The sequence below is a fragment of the Mycosarcoma maydis genome, chromosome 7 (assembly GCF_000328475.2).
Source record: "Mycosarcoma maydis chromosome 7, whole genome shotgun sequence".
NCBI lineage: Eukaryota > Fungi > Basidiomycota > Ustilaginomycetes > Ustilaginales > Mycosarcoma > Mycosarcoma maydis.
In genome coordinates, this window is record NC_026484.1 from 334,797 (window position 1) to 351,528 (window position 16,732).

Genomic DNA, 16,732 nt, shown 5'->3' on the forward strand with positions numbered 1-16,732 from the left:
ACATGTACATCTCTACTGTCTCGGCCCGTGCTCTCTCTGACACTCTACAATATAGATCCAGGTTCAATGTTTTTGAAGTTGCGTGGCTCGGTGTGATGTGCATGTTCTGTTGAGCCAGCCTGGATTTGCAGCTTTTCGGGACACGTCGATCTCAGTGCTCTGTACGCTTGTTGGAGTGTTTACATTGGTGATTGTTTTGCTTGCTGTCTATATCGCCTGTATACATTGATCTATGGCCGAAATTGATACTTGGTGTAATCAGACCCGTGTTCTACGGCTGACCGTTGACGGCGTGGGTGTTTGAGGTGGGATCGTTCTGCAACTGAATCTGTTTCGCCAACTCGGAGATACCTTTTGCCTCGCCTTTCTCGGGTTGCTCTGCTTGGATTGTTAAGACGAGTCCGCTTCCATCGTGTTTCCACTTGGCCTGTACGCTTCGTAGATCTTCGACGATGTAGTCGGCGCCTTCTTGTTGCATTTTTTCGCCGTCATGGGTGGTTCTCAATGCGAGGGTTTTGGCGCCTGCACGCTTGCCTGCACGTACGCCCGGTGGCGCATCTTCTACGACAAGACAGCGACTGATATCTTGGCCGGTCTTCTCGGCGCCCATAAGGTATGGTTGTGGATCAGGCTTGCCTTTTGTGCAAAGGTCCGAGGTAATGAATACCTCGGGCGGACTGCTCACACCGGCACTTGCAAAACCTTGTTGTGCGTACGCCTTGGTTGCACTGGTAACTATAGCCCAGCCGTAGTTGCCTTTCTCTACCGCAGCATCCGGACGTCCCGAATTGATCTGATCCAGCAACTCCTTGGCTCCAGGCATAGCAACAATCGATCCACCTTGCCCTTTCGCCGCATTCTGCTTTGCAACAACCAAAATGTTGGACTCGAACCGTTCCACTTCTTTGGGCAACTCAGCATCCGAGATCGATGGGATGAATCGTCGAAGATTCTCAACCGTTCGGTAGCCGTGGCACGTTTGCATGACAAAGGACAGGTCGAGATTGTATTGCTGCGCAAATGAAGCCCATGTGGCATTTACAGCAGGGGTGGAATCGATCAACGTGCCATCCATGTCAAACAGGATGGTGTCGACCTCGACGCTGACTGTCTTGACCATCTTGGATGCAATTGTGCCGGGTGACGTGCGGGATGTTGTGTGAGGATGATGAAGTGAAGCAGGAGCGATGCAAGACGGACGAGACAATGTGAGTTAACTTGGACTTGACGGCAGTAACAGGTACGAAGGTTCAAACAGCTTTTCTTCGGCTATCAAAGCATGTACCGAAATTCACAGAATCCACGCACACCGCACAGCATATGCCTTTCCCGCGATTCACGATTCACGTTTTGTAATTATCGCACCGGATCTTCTCGGTCCACGTTTTTGAGTGTCAGTTGCCATCACGCAATGTGCTCACGCATGCTTCATCCGGCTGCAAGTAGTCTATCATCCATCCTTGCAACACCATCAATCGCCGGCAGTCCGTCGTAACTACTGCCGCACCTCTGTCTTTGAATTTGGCTGGACGATCTCAGAATCATCACCCGAAATTCTTGCAAGTCACCCTCTGCCGCCATCCATCTCCATCCAAGATTTTCCGAGCCGAACAGCGGTGAATTTAAACACCGACCGTCGATTCACGATTCCATTCACCATTCACGATTACGATTCGTGATTCACGTTTCGCCACCTGTGCGACGGCGTAACACTCTTCGAGCTTTCCTGTGTGCCGTGTGTTAACGTGTTGACGTTCACTGCATCTCCTCGATCCGATCCATCAGACGAAATCAAGTTGTGAGATAGTTGGTCTAAGCAATCTGACATGGTGATTGAGTCAAGTTGGACACATCGCGCTGATCAAGCTAAGCTACCAAGCTTGCCAAGTCAAGCCACAGCGTGTCGATGCTGACGATTCGCGATTGCAATCACGGATCGGGATTTTCGAATCACCAACGCGATGCGAAATTTTGAACAAATGATAACTTATCTCAACTTGATCTTTGTCAGGCTAGTGGTAAGATCGGCGATCAAGTTTTCTGCGGGAGCTGCAGGCGGAACCGTTTGCCCTAGAGAGGAATTCCTTGAAGATCCGCCGCTTTGTAATTAGCACGTGACCTTGAGGCAAGAACTGTAATCTTTCTTAAATACATGCTGTGGGCTGAAAATTCGAATTTCAAAGCTGTTGTGGCCGTTTGAGATTTTAGTGATTGCAAGACGCAGCGCCAGCCTCAGGAGGGCCAAAATCCAGAAGTTGCGCACTTGCGCGACAAACGGGCGAGCGAGCGAACGAATGTATCCTCACAGGACCAAAGCAAAGCCAGCGAGCGACTCGACTCAGATACAATGATTTGTGAGTCTGAAGGCTAGCTGAGGACAAGAGACTGATCTGAGGCAAGGATCCGGTTTGGCAGCTCAATGTTCTCAGTTCAACTTGCGGGATTCAGAGAGTGCGCAAATCAGTGTGGAAAGGCCTTGGTCGCCATCAGTTTAGCATTCTGACCTTCATCTTCGACCATCCACCCCTCAAGATCATATCAAAGTACGTATTCGACGCACACGCAACCAAGATACATCAGCACTGTAGTATCAATAGATGCAGCAGACAAAGGCAGCTAGCGCAATCGACACAAAACAGCATCGATACATCATCCGACTACAGAGACAGTTTGACGACAAATTTTGTAACGCAGCGTTCAGCGTGGAGCACAACAAACGCCACTCGATCGTGGCAGCACGGTATATTGGAATCCTCGTAGCAGTCAAAGTCGTATCGTTGACCTTGGGCTAAAAACTCGCCACAACGTTTCGACAACATAGCAACTGTACAGGTGGAAAAGCATTGATACGACAGATGGGCCACACAGACACATACAACAGGCCAGCCAGCTGCATGCGGCAAGGTTGACCGTCGGAAGAGGGATCAATCCTCATTGCCCGCGTTGTCTACGAGACGGTCAGCATGTTCAGTTTTGGCGATTTCCAACAGCTGTAGCTTCATCTGAGCTTGGACACGGCAAAGAGCGCGAATCTTATTGCACGGTTTCGTTGTAGCTAAGGGACGATCCTTTGATCTCTGGCGTTGCTTCGTCAGATCAATTTGTTGCATTTGCCACGCAGGCCGTTGTTTGCTACCGCACGCAACTGCTTGAGTGCATCGCGCTTGCAGCAAGGAAAGAAGGAATTAGAACGCAGGACAAGCTTCCTGAAGCATGTCGTTCAGTTGGGATGACATCTTCGCCTTGCGTGATGTGTCAAGCCAAACCATACAAAGATCGTCCAGCACAGCGCACACTACTTTTAAAACGATGTGCCCAGCCTACCTCAGATTCCCAGCACCACCACCTGCTCCGCCACACTACCTGGAACGCTTGCGGACCGGCCCGCCATTTTCAGCATCTTGTCACTGGTGTCGAGCGAGTAGCACCTGTTTCCAACCGATCTTGCACTGCTGTCATTTGCACTGTTTGCTGTCTTTGTTCTGCCTCAAGCTGTATTTTTCTATTATCAAGTTTTCCCATCCAAAAGGCTTTCGAAACTGACTTTTTCGTTTTCCTCCCGCTTTTCTCTCATTGTTTCAACTTTTCAATTCGACCTTCAACCCTTCGCCTCGCAAACACACCACCTTATCTACACTTCCCTTACATCTCTTCCTTTCAAAAGATGGCCGTGAAGCACAACAACATCCTTCACAACAACCACTTCCGCAAGGACTGGCAGCGTCGGGTCAAGGTCTGGTTCGACCAGCCCGGTGCCAAGAAGAGGAGACGCACTGCGCGTGAGGCCAAGGCTGCCAAGCTGGGCCTGCGCCCCGTCCAGCTTCTGCGCCCCGCCGTGCGATGCCCCACGCTCCGATACAACACCAAGATCCGCTCTGGTCGTGGTTTCACGATTGAGGAAGTCAAGGCTGCCGGTCTGGGCAAGAAGTACGCGCGCTCTGTCGGTATCCCCGTCGACCACCGTCGCCGCAACAAGTCTGAGGAGAGCCTCAAGCTCAACGTTGAGCGCATCAAGGCTTACCAGGCGCGTCTTGTGGTCATCCCCAAGCTGACCAAGAAGAACAAGGACAAGAAGGTCGACCTCTCCAACGTCGAGGCTGTTCGCCAGGTTCAGTCGGTTCTTCCGCTCCCTGCCGGTACCGAGGCCGAGAAGCCCCGTGCCATCACCTCGGAGGAGAAGGAATTCAACGCTTACGAGACCCTCCGCAAGGCTCGTGGTACTCACCGTGCCGCCGGCAAGGTCAAGGCCCGCATCGCCAAGAAGGAGGAGGAGGCTGCCAACGCCAAGAAGTAAACAGGTTTCCCGCAATCTGTTCATTCTTCTTGCTCGTACGGTCTTCTTGGTTCTCTTTTCTGCAACTTTCTTTTCTCCGCTCTGCATACCTTTTCTTCAACTTTGCAGTATCAACAACCGTCATTCTTCCACACTCGACCCTACCCTCATTCCGGCTGATCTTCGACTTTGTTTCTCTTGGGTCGCTCGGTATCCGGATGTGGCTGGGTTGTCATTGACGACGGGGTTTCTCTAGTTTTGGACAACCTCCAACTCTTGTGTATTTTCAGCATTTCACACTTGCACATCTGCTTTCTGTACCTGTTTAGGGCGGATCGCAATCACATCACCCAACCCTCTCACCACCCAAAAAATCTAAAGAGATGTTTCTACGCTAACCGCGGCTGCATTGTGGACGCATGTGCGGACTCGTTACGTCTTCGCTAAGAGTGTGGCGTCTGGTACGACGTTTTGGGGTGATTTCAAAAGATGAATGCGCATGGCACGGTGTACGGTTTCTCGTGATGTTACGTTGTGTGTACATGCACAGGCTGGAGAGTTGTTCACAGACATGTTGGGGCTTACGGTACCTTGTGTACACTAGCTTTTGTATTTCGCCGATCGCTTGTGACAACATGTTCGGTCGGATGCTGCGTGGGCGTGTGAGCATGGAGCGACAAACACGAATCTCTGCTTTACAGCGCGCAGGCTTGTGAAGGCGAAGAGGCTTGTTCGCGCGCATGTAGATCAAGTTGCAGACGTGTCGACACGTGCACGCACCGCTGTGTGGATCTGCATATCCACGATTGTTTCCTTCCTCTTGGTTCCGACTGATCCTTGAGGGTTGCTGCTGTTTGTGAAGCGCAACAGATGTCTTGCCTTTTGCATGGACTCATGACCAGCGCGCACATCAACAGCTTTGTCGTGCCGTCCGGGACTTGGCATTCACGAGTACGCGATACGAGATGAAGTGTTGCTTTCGACATTGAGAGCAGAGGATCGAACGTAACACAGAGTAGAACGAAGCGGCCAAAGAACGCTGCCTGTTCTGCATCGTCCAAGCGGCTGACAGAGTGGGTGCGATGGAAAGCTGAGCATCTCGCATACATCAGATGAAGTTTCGTCTGCTTTGCTCGCTCTTCTTGGGTCAAGAAAGAGGTGGCAACCTCATTTACCGATTCGGTCAGCTCACGCCAGATCAGGTGGCTCACTCGTATTCTAACGCCTGGCGCGTTGCGAGGCGTAAGGTGCAGCATCCAGTCTCATCTGCGTTGAGCTGCAGTCTTGCTTCGATGCTTCGGCTCTTCTGCTGATGGCAGCTCGCAGACCAACGCTTTTCTCGAGCAGGCTGTCTTGGCATTGCGTTGACATATAAGAGAGCGTGATGCTGATCGTCTCCCACCTCAACAGGCTGTTTCTCTATCCTTTTCGCTCCCGTGTTTCCCTTCCCCTTCCCAATCCCTTTCTCCATTCCCGTTTGCGTTTGCGTTTGCGTTTCCCACATTCCTTTATCTCCTTCCCAACCCCCTACCAACCATGAAAGGCCTGCTGGTGCCGTTCGTACTAGTCGGCCTTCTGGGTCGGTTCGACCATGTTGCTGCTTCACCCACGGTCGAGTAAGTTGCTCTTGCCGAAAGTGTGTTCTTGATGAAATTCTGTATCTGACCGCGATAGCATCAACTGTATTGCTCTCATGTTACAGCGTCGTCCACCCGCCGAACCACCAAGGCGGCACCACCGCGTTGTCCGATGGCATTATCGGATCCGACTCCAAGACTTCTCCACTACTCGAAGCCCGGTCGTCCAAGGATGGAATGACCAAAGCTGCGTCGGCCAATGGTGCACCAGCAGAGGATTGCTTCCTTCCATTGCTCGGAGGCGGTCTTCCGAACATGTTTCAGCCTGCCGCGCCAGGCATGTCATCCTTGACGCCTGGCATGTCTTCGCAATCCTCGCCGTCATCATCGCCTTCACCTTTGTCGCCGCTGCCCGTCACCGACACTTCGGGTTCTGCTGGACTCGGTGCTTCCGCCGCGCTTAGTGGTTCTGGCGCACCCGGTGCGTCGAGCTCTGCTGGACTCGATGCACATGGCGGACTCAGTGGATCTGTCGGACTCGGTGGACCCGGTAAGTCAGGCAGTTCAGGCGGTGCAGACAGTTCAGGCAGCTCAGGCAGCTCAGGCAGCCCAGGCAGCCCAGGCAGTTCAGACAGTTCAGGCGGTGCAGGCGGTGCAGACAGTTCAGGCGGTGCAGACAGTTCAGGCAGCTCCAGCAGCCCAGGCAGTTCAGGCAGCTCAGGCGGTGCAGGCAATTCAGGCAATTCAGGCAATTCAGGCGGTTCCAGCACTACCGACACTACGACCGGAGGCGCCTCCGACAAAGAGTGTGACAAGCACAAGAAGGAGCAAGAGGGCAGCAATGGGTCTGCTCGGTCAGGCGCGATCTTTGGCGATTCGGACACCGCTTCATCTCTGCATTCTTCGGGAGGAGATACAGACAATGGAGCCGCTTCCGACTGTGCGGCATGCAAGGGCGAATCATCATGGCAGCGCGATGACGACAGTTCTGGATCCGCAAGTGCATCGCCCTCTCCAACGTCTTCGGACAGCGACGATTCGGATGCTTCTTCGTTGGCGGGTTCAGGTGGGAGCGATGCAGACAGTGGGCACAGTGGTGCCTCTCATAGCAACACTGGGGGCGACTCGGTTTTGCCCGCATCTTCCGCTTCCGCAGGTGGAACAGGTACTGGTAAGAAACAAGATTGCGAGAAAGGAAAGCATACTGCTTCGTCTCAGACGACAGGCGGTACAACGTCGGGCAACACCCCGTCTTCTCCTTCTAGCGACGAAGAGGACGAGGAAGAAAGCAGCTCTGGTGCTCCAGCGTCTTCGGCTTCTACGCCTGCTTCGACAACTGACGGTTCCGAGGATCAAGAAGATCAAGCCGATCAGCGCGGGGCTTGGCCTGAAACTTCTGCAACGTCGCCACACGATTCGCCAGCTACTTCGACTGGCGATTCTGACAGTAGCACTCCACTCGTCGGAGCTGCAACTGGAACGCGCGACAAAGGTCGCCATGAACAGGACAAGGGTGGATCGAGTCGCAATTTGGCTGGTGGTAGCAGCATCACAAGCACCTCTCACTGGGAACACCATACGCACAGCCACCATTCCACGTACGCCAGTAGCGGTAGTAAGAGCAGTGGTGGTGATACTGGAAGCTGTGGTCGTCCAGCGACGTTCAAAGATATTCTCAAGGTGTTTATGCCTCCTAGCAGTGAAGCAGGCGCAGGCGGCGTAAGTTCCGGAGGAAGCGGCGTGGCTTTGGTGTCCTCGGGCGGTGGCGGCGTGCCATCGTCTGGCACTTGGTCGGCTGCCATCTCCTCGGGTGGAGGCAGTGTGGCACAGTCTGATGCATCGTCTCCTGGAAGCGGCTCTTCTGGTGGTAGTGCTGCTGCAGATGGCAAGGGAAGCGCATCTTCTCTGAATACCGATGACGACAATCACCAAAGTAGCCAGGGTGACTCGGGCAAGAGCCGCGGTGCTGACTCGAATGATGTCTCCTCAACACGCTCGGACACTTCTGACGCGAGCTGTCCTGCAACGTCGTCAAAGGCGACGTTCGAGATCGCACCTTGCGACATGGCTGCGCTGTTTGCACATATGCAGATCAGTGCTGCGCAACTAGCCACGTTCGAAGCAGGCCTGCAAGCGCTTCTCAGCTCGCAGAAGGCGACGTACACGGTGGATGGCAAGCGCGTTTCGGCGGATCAGCTTTCGACCTCGGTGGGTGCTCAGATCGGCAGAGCTCTGGACGCTCATGTCGGTGTTCGAGCTGATGGCGGTCGTGCTGATGCTAGCGTTCATTCGAGAGGCTTGTCGGCTAGCGGACCCAGTCGGTTCTTGTTCAAGGTGCGACGTCGACTGTTTTGATGTGTTGCATCGAGTCGTGAGTGCGGCTCTCGCGCTGGCACTCGCGCTTGAGAGCGATACCGCTACCCGCCCTCACAGCGCCGACAGTCGTCGTACTGTTGCTCTTGCGCTACTTTTGTGTATCTCTGCCTCGTTCAACGCGCTTCTCTCGCCAATCTAGCGTGTAAGATGCGTATCGCCCATCGCGTACACCCGTCTGCTCTGGCGGTGCTAATGCACATTCCTTGTTTTCCGTGTCTCGACGCAATCTCAGAAGCTTGATTTCCCTGAAAAGAGCGTTAGCTGTAAGCTCTGCATGTAGCTTGGCTGCGCTCACACGTTGTCACTCTGACACGCTGATGCAAGCTCGTGGCTGCGTTTTCAATATGAAAAGTGGTGATGAAATTTTTGCTTGGTGCTTTGGCGGCGGTGCTACTGGTGACTATTGATGCTTGCTTATCTGTTGCGCCTTGTTCGCTGCAGCGTTGCGCTTGACTACGTCTTGGATGGCCTTTTCTGCGGCCTTTCTTCCGACCTGAGCTTTGACGTGGTGATTTGCCTTTGCCCAGCCGATCTTGACGAGCCATTTTACGAAGCTTGGGGTGACAGCAGCAGTGAATGCGACACGGACGGGAAGGAGGAGCGTTTTGTGGATCGTGTATGCGAGGACGGCTTCGGTCCATATGGTGCTTGATCCACGAGGAGGGTTCGCGTTATCCGTTCGTTCTTCCAAGCCAATCGATTTGCGGAGAGACGATTCGAGAGATTGGATGTGGTCGGCACCGAGCAGATGGATGGCGAGGAAGATGAGCGAAAGGTCGACGGTGGAAGCGGCTAGGTAGACTGCTAGTGCCCACCAGCCGTAGCGTCGTGTTAGGAACTTGAGTCGTTCTCGAAACGACGCTTTCGGTGGCGGTGAGTCTGAGTCTGGCGACTCGGATTGCGTGCTGGATTGCGACGTGTGATCGGTGGACTTGGAGCTGTTAGAGGTAGAAGTATGCATCCACCGTGATCGAGCACAAGGAGATGCAGATTGTGCGATCGAGCATCCCAACGTGGATGTCGACCATGCCGTCGATCCCACCAGTGAGCGCTGGTACTGTTGAGCGATCCTCGTGCTCGAGCTGAACCGCAATGTCGACAGTGACGAGCTCCCCCCCCTCGGCGCCGCTAACATCACTCGCGTAGCTGCTCGCAACGCCATCCTTGTGATCCTCTTTCAGTCTACTTGCCGTACACTTTTCGAGCGTCCACTCGACGACCTTGTATGACACCCGCAAGCAAACAGATCGTGGATGATTCAATGAATACGCGATTTGCGATTTTCTCTCAGAAACCCCTCCAATCGTCAATCAATCACGAATTTTGTCAATCGTGAATCACGAATGCTCCGTGCTCGTCGGTGTTGCGTGTTGCTCTCAAAGTTGTGAGTAGCTACGTACGTTTGCGTAACTTCACTACAAAAATCCAATCACGAATATCCCAATTCACGATTCACGATTCACAGATTCGTGGTTCGAATTCAGTCACGAGTCTGAGTGCTTCTTTTTTTGCGACCCGAACATGAAACATGAAACACGAAAACGTGCCCACAACTCACGACTGTGGAGGCTCACTACACCACGCTGATCCTGCTCATCTCCACGCTCCCTTCATGTCCGCGCTAACACCCACGCCTGAGCACATCTGCTCCCTCAAATGTCAACACAGCTCACACTCCCGACTGTCCTTTGATACTGCCAGCTCGAGCCGCCGCCCCGCTCACCCAACTTCTCGAGCTCCAAGTTTCACCTTGCTACCGTTTGTGCAGGATCGTCTTACAAACATCTGGGCGCACACACTGCAAACATTCGTGAAACAAGTATTCTCCATCCACCGCTGAGCTAATGCGGCGCACAGGTATAAAGAAAAGCTCGTGGTCGAGATTGAGCAGTGAGGAACGAGTGTATATGTGCTAGAGTGTCGTTTGGGAACCTAGCCCAGATGCTATATATGTGTGTGTGCGTGTGTGTGTGAGAGAGAGAGAGAGAGAGAGGAAAAAAAAGAGGTGCACTGATCACTGGTAGTGACCGTGTGGGTATTGTTGTGATTGCGGATGCGTCATGCCAGCATGCGCATATGGGTCGACGCCGTAGGTGCCGTTGTCGGAGTAGGCAGCGCCAGCACCAGGCGAAGTCTGGATGCCGTACTGATGTCCGTCGTACATGTGGTGATCCTGGTAGTACGCTGCGGCGGGGTCGACTGCGTACGCATGATCCATTCCGGACGCATAGTCGTTGACACCGTAACCGGCTGGTGGTGCAGCAGCAAGAGCGGTAGTCGAACCGGAAAAGCTGTCTCTGCCCTTTTCGCCGATGCCCGCGTTGGCATCGTGGTCACCACCTTCGTTGTCGGATTCGTCGCCCATGTCGAATCCAGCGCCTCCAGTTCTTCGTGCAGGCAAGGGCTGCATGACGTTGGAGTCAGGATCATGTTTGAGTTCAGGCCACTTGATATCGGCATCGGCATCATCAAAGTTGCTGAATCTACGCGTGCCAAACTTGAAGTAGAGGAAGATGAAGGCAGCCAGCACCAAGACACCACCGGCGACCGAGACACCGATGATGAGACCTTTGCTAGCACCACCAGATCCGGTGTCGGAGCTCGACTGGCTATCGGCCGATGCGGACGAGGTGGGAACGAGTGTGGGTGTGGCGATGACGGTGGCGGTAAGAGTAGTGGTGAGACCGGTGGACGTGGTGAGGGCAGCCGAGGAGGCCGATGCACGGCTGACCGAAGCAGCTGAAGCAAGGGAAGCCGAGGCGGCTGATTCGGAAGAGGCCATCGCGCTCGAGATGGAAGCAGCGGCCGACGAAGCAGCTTGTGCAGCGACGGACGACGACGCAGCGGCAGCCGATCGAGAGGCCGAGGCTGAAGCTGCTGACGCCGCCGCTGCTGAGGAAGAGAAAGCGGCAGCAGCAGAGGCCGAGGAGGAAGCGGCGTTGGCAGGAGCAGCGGACGAAGAAGAGGCGGCAGCTGCGCTCGCCGACGAGAAACCTGCGAATGGATCAAAGGAGGATTGGGAGCTGCGTGTGGCGGAGGCCGAGTTGGATGAGTCGCTGCTCTCACCACCGCCGAAACTGCCAGGGAAAAGCGGGGTTGGCAGAGGCGCGCGTGGAGCGAGGCGTGCAAGGTGATCTGGTCGACCACGAATCTGGTGTTGAGCCGAGGCAGTGGAAGCGGCAAGGAGCGCGCTCAACACGAGGTAGCTAGATGTCTTCATGGCGATGAGTAACTGGGTGAGAGTGCAAAGATGCCACGAGGATCCAGGATGGTGCCGCCAGTGCGATGGGAAGAGCCGAAAAGCGAAAAAGCGAGGAAATGGACGCGTCAAGGTGATACGATACCCGACGTTGAATGGAGAGCAGATGCGGCGGATGGTTCTGGGTGGCGTGAGGGACGTGCTAGTGCGAGCAATGAATGTGGGTTGTGCAACAAGAGACGTGTAGACGGAACGATGCCACGATCCGGAACTGCACAAGTCGAGTCGAGACGGTGAGAGCTAGGCTGTGCAAGGGAGGACCGAAAAGGAGGCAAGATGGTGAAAAGGAACGCAAGGTCTGAAAGCGACTAGGGAAAGATGGCACGAAAGCGATGGAGGTGATGGATGGTGATGAGCAAAGGATGAGGAGGACAGAAGGATGGGAACGGATGGTGAAAGGGGAGTGCAGGTCTTGTGAGACGAGTCGTGAGAGTAGGGCGAGCGGGGTTGGTTGTTGAGGTTGGCGGTGCATATGGGGCTGGGCGCCCTTCTCCCCTTCTCGCTAGCTGCGGCTGCCGAAATGGACTACAGAGGGAGAGAGAGAGAGAGACAGACAGACAGACAGAGGAGACTCTTGAAAATCTTGGAGCAAATTTGAGCCAAGAGGCTGCACCGACCAAGGCGCCGAGATCTGCGGTGTCTCCTGTGCCTGTGCCTTGGCCAAGTTAAACGAAGCGCGCGCACAGTTCGCATCAGAGACAGTATCATAGATGATAGCAGAGCCTTGTGAGCCAAGGCAAGCTATCAGGTCTTCAGCCGGGACCAGGAAAGGCACAAACGCTCAGAGGCGTCGAACAAGCTGTTTTGGCGAATCTGTGAATGATAGCTTGACAACTGTGAATCGTGAATGCGTTAGGAGAGGACGGTAACTACGCCACGCTATTTGTACTGCTTCCTGAAGTGGACTGCTGTACAGTTGCAAAGATCCAGACTCGGCGAGCAGATTGCCGTTGGCCAATCCGAATCAACCATTCGCGATTCCCCTAAGTTAAGTTATTCATGATCAAGTTAAGCGTCAAGAGCATTCCCAGATTCGTGATTGCCCCTTTGTGGTTTCGTGTTTGGCCCTTTCTCGGCTTGCATGACATGGCTAAAGTGACACAAAACTCCAACACAACCTCTCAATTCCGTCGTGCGTGTTCGTGTTTCTGTATTTCTCAATTCACGGTTCAAAATTTCCGCTTTGTAGATTACAGTTTTAGATTCGGGTTGACTTGGCAGTTGTAATGCTGGCGCCGATCCCATTACAACTGTCAATCCTACTCAATACAAATCCAGGGGCTCAAGTAGGCTTTTGGCCGATCTGCGCCAATCTGTGCAGATGCCATCAAGTTTGGGCACTTTGCCGATCCAAAACACGGCGGCGTCGATCCCGCACAGACTCACCATTTCACATAAACACGCACACATCTATCTATATTCAGGGCGCAGAGAGGAGCGACGAAAGCATCGGGCATTGGGTGCAAGCTTGGGTCTTTGACTGAGACTCTGTTCCACAGAGCATTCTTGTCTGCTCCAGGTCAACCATAGGATCCATCCACATTGGCTCAAACCCAGCCTGCTCACAAGCTTGTGTGCACACAAAAGTCTGACGTGTGATTCAAGCGTGGTGCGTGCAGTGCAGATGAGACACTCACGACTCGTGACTGCAAATCCAACATGTCGGCCCAGAAAAGCACCAAGCGTGTAGTCACGAGTGAAATCGTAAATCACGAATTTCACGGAGTCACGAGTGTATGCCTCGTGCCTTGTAACTCGCCCATCTGCTTCCACCAGGTCTAACAGCCAAGTCGATTCAACGTGTTCCGGTTTCCGTGTCCCACGGTCCCACGGTTCCACGTTCTATGCGATACGCGCAAGGAATTCTTGGCCACTCTGTGACTTTCTCGACAACCTTGTACGCACTGCAATCGTGAATCGTGAATGGCGGATGCTTCGTAACGCACGGTACTGTACACTGTCGTGAGTACAGCTCAGTACGGCGCAGTCCAGCTCAAACCTTTTATGAATTTGTGATTCGTGATTCGCGCCTTCTGTGTAACACAAAACACTCACGACTCGTAATCGTGAATTCGAATCGTGAATGTTGAATCACACAGCACACAAATCACGAATCCTACGTGCTACTCGCTTTGGCGGCTATTCGTGATTCGTGATTGTGATTGTGATTGTGATTGTGATTCACATTCGTGCGCTGCGCTGCTTTGCAAACGCGCAAGCTTGGCTCTCCTTGGTCGCTTGCTTCCTGCATCGATCCATCGATCCACCGATCCACTCTTGAACCAATGTCGTCGGCACCACCGCCTACACGGCCCGCCACGGGTCGAAAGCGCGCTCCGTCGTTTTCCGAAGCCATCGCTCAGGTGCCGCAGAATGCCAACGCGCAGGACGAGACTGCCGATCCTGTGGTAGCTGATCGCATCGCTGCGGCCGACGCTGCTGCTGCTGCCGCCGCCATCAAGGACCCCGTCGCTGCATCCACTTCCACCGCCACCGCCACCGCCACCAAGAAGGGCAAATACTCGTTTCAGGATGACGAGATCTATCGCTCCCAGGGTCTCATCAAGGATCTTACCACCTTCCGATGGATGACCGCACCTGCTTCATCGTTTCAGCTCGCCGCCATCTTTGTGCTTGCGTATTTCAACTGGAACTTCTTCATCGGCACACCTGACAACAACCCAATCGCCCCTTTCCTCATGCTCTCGCATCGCGTACCTCAGTCTCAAGTGGTCCTCGACAGTCTACCGCCCAAAGATGGCGTTCAGCGCGCTCTGCAGAATCTCATCCCTCGATCCGCCGAGAGCCTCGAAGCGAGATACCAGAAAGGATACAACGATCTCTTCTTCCTCGTCTTCTACGTAATCGTGTTTTCCTTTGTGCGTCAGTCGACGACGCTCTACATCTTTAAACCGTTTGCCAAGTGGTGGGGCATCAAGAGCGAGTCCAAACAGGCACGGTTTACCGAACAAGGTTACGCCGTACTCTACTGGGGCAGCGCCGCCGCGTTGGGTCTCTACGTCATGAGCTTCCAGGACAGCTGGTGGTACAATCTCGAACATCTCTGGCTCAAGTACCCACACTGGCAGATGCGCAGCGAACTCAAGCTTTACTACCTCCTCCAATTCAGCTTCTGGCTTCAACAGGCGCTCGTCATGCTCTTGCGTCTCGAAGCACCTCGCAAGGACTACTACGAGCTGATCGCTCATCACCTCGTAACCTTGTGGCTGATCGGTTGGTCGTACCTGATCAACCTCACCATGATCGGCACCACCGTCTTTGTGTGCATGGACATCCCCGATACCTGGCTCGGCTTCAGCAAGGCGCTCAACTACATGGGCCTCGACAATATCACCGTCGTCATCTTTGCGCTCTTCATGGTCATCTGGACCTACTTCCGCATCTATCTTTCTGCCGCAACACTGCACAGCGTCTGGTACCAGTTTGATCTCATCCCCAGATATGCCAGGGAGTGGGAGCCCGAGAAGGGTTGGTGGTTGGTTTGGTGGATGAAGTACCAGATCTTTGCACCGCTCTTCTTGCTGCTCCTCCTGAATCTCTTCTGGTACGTCTTGATGTGGAGAATCATGTTCCGCGCCATCAAAGGTAACGTCGCCGATGAAAGGGAGGATGGAGAATACGACGACGACGAGGATCACGAGAAAAAAACGCAGTAGTCGATCGAGTGTCGTCAACGTGCAAAACACAGAATCACAGCCTTGGCATCGAGGCAGGCTGAGCCAATAGCGCTCTACGATTCTTGAAAGGATTTATCCAGTTTTCTTCTTCCGTAGCAAGTCGTCTGTCAACGTGTATCATTTGCCGGATTGAATAACTTGCTTCAAAGCAGAACAGCTACACCCTGATAGACCAGGTGTCGTATCGATCTATACCGCAGCAGATGCATGGACTCGTTGCTGAGTGTAGCCTTTTCGTTGCTGTGCAATTTCGGAACGTTGATGCCAAGATGAGTGGTTGCAAGTCAGCCATTTGATCAGCTACGAGGCGCATGGGTGGTCGACTTACTCTGGGAGTGTGATTTCACCGCAATCCTGCAGACAACGGAGGAAGACGGGTGCGTCCAAGTCTGGTCCGGGCACTGTTGGTGAGAAGAAAGGATAGTTAGGTCTTTTGTCTGGTAGTGCAGAAAAGCTGGTGCACATGGTCACTCACCCATGTTGCTGCTATTGTTCGGTTGCTGAGTGTCTTGCTGCGACAAGTCGTCCGTGTCTGCTGGTTGGCCCGTGGTCAAATCATGCAGTTGCTCTGGAAGATATCCTAGAACTGCTGAGTGGAAATGGTCTTTCTTTAGCTGCCAAAACCTGTACAACGCAAATGCAGACGCAAACGCATATCGAGTCGTTAGCCAACTCTCGCATAGTCGTAACCGGCCAACGCCGGCCATCGGAGGCCAACGGGGTGATTCAACTTACTCGCCAACAAAGCGATCCTCTGCATCGTTCAATTTGCGCCTCTCGTTCTGCCTAGCCACGATAAACGCGCCAAACTTCTGCAATAGATCCATTCTGGTGCGCAAAATGTGCTTGAGCAACCACTTGCACCTCTCCAGATCCACTTGGACCAAGTTGAGCCGCAGGAACTCGTCCTCGTCCACGCCTGACTCTGGCGCATCTTGCTCTTCATCCTGCGCATTTGACGGTGGTAGGTGCAGTAACGAGTCGAGGATGGACTGTTGCTGTTCCATCTGACCGATCAGAGAGTCGAAAGCGTGAGTGGGGAACGGGAGCAGTTCAGGCGCAGCTTTCTGCGTTGACATGTACAGCGTCAGTTGTTCGAACGGTGTCAGGCGGGCGATGGGCGAGTTGCGAGAATATGGCCAGCCTACAGCCTCGCTTGCAGACGCCAACCAAGACGAGCGATTATCTTTGGTGTGATGTGGTCCTGTAGATTCGAGCAGAGCATCAATATCCAGGCTTGACGGTGCATCATATGCAGCTACCGACGGCGATACCGAGCGGCCGAGCCGAAACGACGGCGTTTCCTCGAAGCTCATCGGAGCTCCTGCATCTGCACCTGCATCTGCTGCATCTGGAGGTGCCGACCAAGTGGGCACAGTATGCGATGCAGAAGCAACAGAAGAATACGACTCTTGCAACGTCTCGTCAATCGCGTCCCCACCGTCGTCCAAAGAGTATCGAGGTAGCGGCATCTTTCGTGATCGTGTCCGAGCTTCTTCCAGTGAGCCAACCGTTGCAGCTCCTTCTGTGTCGATAGCGTGCGTAACGA

At 53.8% G+C, this 16,732-nt stretch overlaps 8 protein-coding genes across 8 annotated transcripts; 4 read left to right on the forward strand and 4 right to left on the reverse strand.

Annotated features, from left to right (window-relative positions):
- Positions 1-271: 271 nt before the first annotated feature.
- Positions 272-1,120, reverse strand: UMAG_02923 (uncharacterized protein; the record flags this gene model as incomplete). The annotated part of the gene is made up of 1 exon (XM_011391037.1): positions 272-1,120. One exon carries the CDS (start codon positions 1,118-1,120, stop codon positions 272-274), a length of 849 nt encoding a protein of 282 aa, XP_011389339.1.
- Positions 1,121-3,664: 2,544 nt separating this feature from the next.
- Positions 3,665-4,294, forward strand: UMAG_02924 (60S ribosomal protein eL13; the record flags this gene model as incomplete). The annotated part of the gene is made up of 1 exon (XM_011391038.1): positions 3,665-4,294. One exon carries the CDS (start codon positions 3,665-3,667, stop codon positions 4,292-4,294), a length of 630 nt encoding a protein of 209 aa, XP_011389340.1.
- A 1,515-nt stretch (positions 4,295-5,809) lies between these two features.
- UMAG_02925 (uncharacterized protein) lies at positions 5,810-8,205 on the forward strand (the record flags this gene model as incomplete). The annotated part of the gene is made up of 2 exons (XM_011391039.1): positions 5,810-5,889; positions 5,976-8,205. The coding sequence occupies 2 exons, from the start codon at positions 5,810-5,812 to the stop codon at positions 8,203-8,205; spliced, it is 2,310 nt and encodes a 769-aa protein (XP_011389341.1).
- Positions 8,206-8,626: 421 nt separating this feature from the next.
- On the reverse strand, positions 8,627-9,388 carry UMAG_02926 (uncharacterized protein; the record flags this gene model as incomplete). The annotated part of the gene is made up of 1 exon (XM_011391040.1): positions 8,627-9,388. One exon carries the CDS (start codon positions 9,386-9,388, stop codon positions 8,627-8,629), a length of 762 nt encoding a protein of 253 aa, XP_011389342.1.
- A 366-nt stretch (positions 9,389-9,754) lies between these two features.
- On the forward strand, positions 9,755-10,066 carry UMAG_02927 (uncharacterized protein; the record flags this gene model as incomplete). Its single annotated transcript, XM_011391041.1, has 1 exon — positions 9,755-10,066. One exon carries the CDS (start codon positions 9,755-9,757, stop codon positions 10,064-10,066), a length of 312 nt encoding a protein of 103 aa, XP_011389343.1.
- Positions 10,067-10,240: 174 nt separating this feature from the next.
- Positions 10,241-11,446, reverse strand: UMAG_10317 (uncharacterized protein; the record flags this gene model as incomplete). The annotated part of the gene is made up of 1 exon (XM_011391172.1): positions 10,241-11,446. The coding sequence occupies one exon, from the start codon at positions 11,444-11,446 to the stop codon at positions 10,241-10,243; it is 1,206 nt and encodes a 401-aa protein (XP_011389474.1).
- A 2,324-nt stretch (positions 11,447-13,770) lies between these two features.
- UMAG_02929 (uncharacterized protein) lies at positions 13,771-15,162 on the forward strand (the record flags this gene model as incomplete). Its single annotated transcript, XM_011391042.1, has 1 exon — positions 13,771-15,162. The coding sequence occupies one exon, from the start codon at positions 13,771-13,773 to the stop codon at positions 15,160-15,162; it is 1,392 nt and encodes a 463-aa protein (XP_011389344.1).
- A 164-nt stretch (positions 15,163-15,326) lies between these two features.
- Positions 15,327-16,655, reverse strand: UMAG_10318 (uncharacterized protein; the record flags this gene model as incomplete). Its single annotated transcript, XM_011391173.1, has 4 exons — positions 15,327-15,423; positions 15,512-15,584; positions 15,659-15,807; positions 15,919-16,655. 4 exons carry the CDS (start codon positions 16,653-16,655, stop codon positions 15,327-15,329), a joined length of 1,056 nt encoding a protein of 351 aa, XP_011389475.1.
- Between the last annotated feature and the right edge of the window lie 77 nt (positions 16,656-16,732).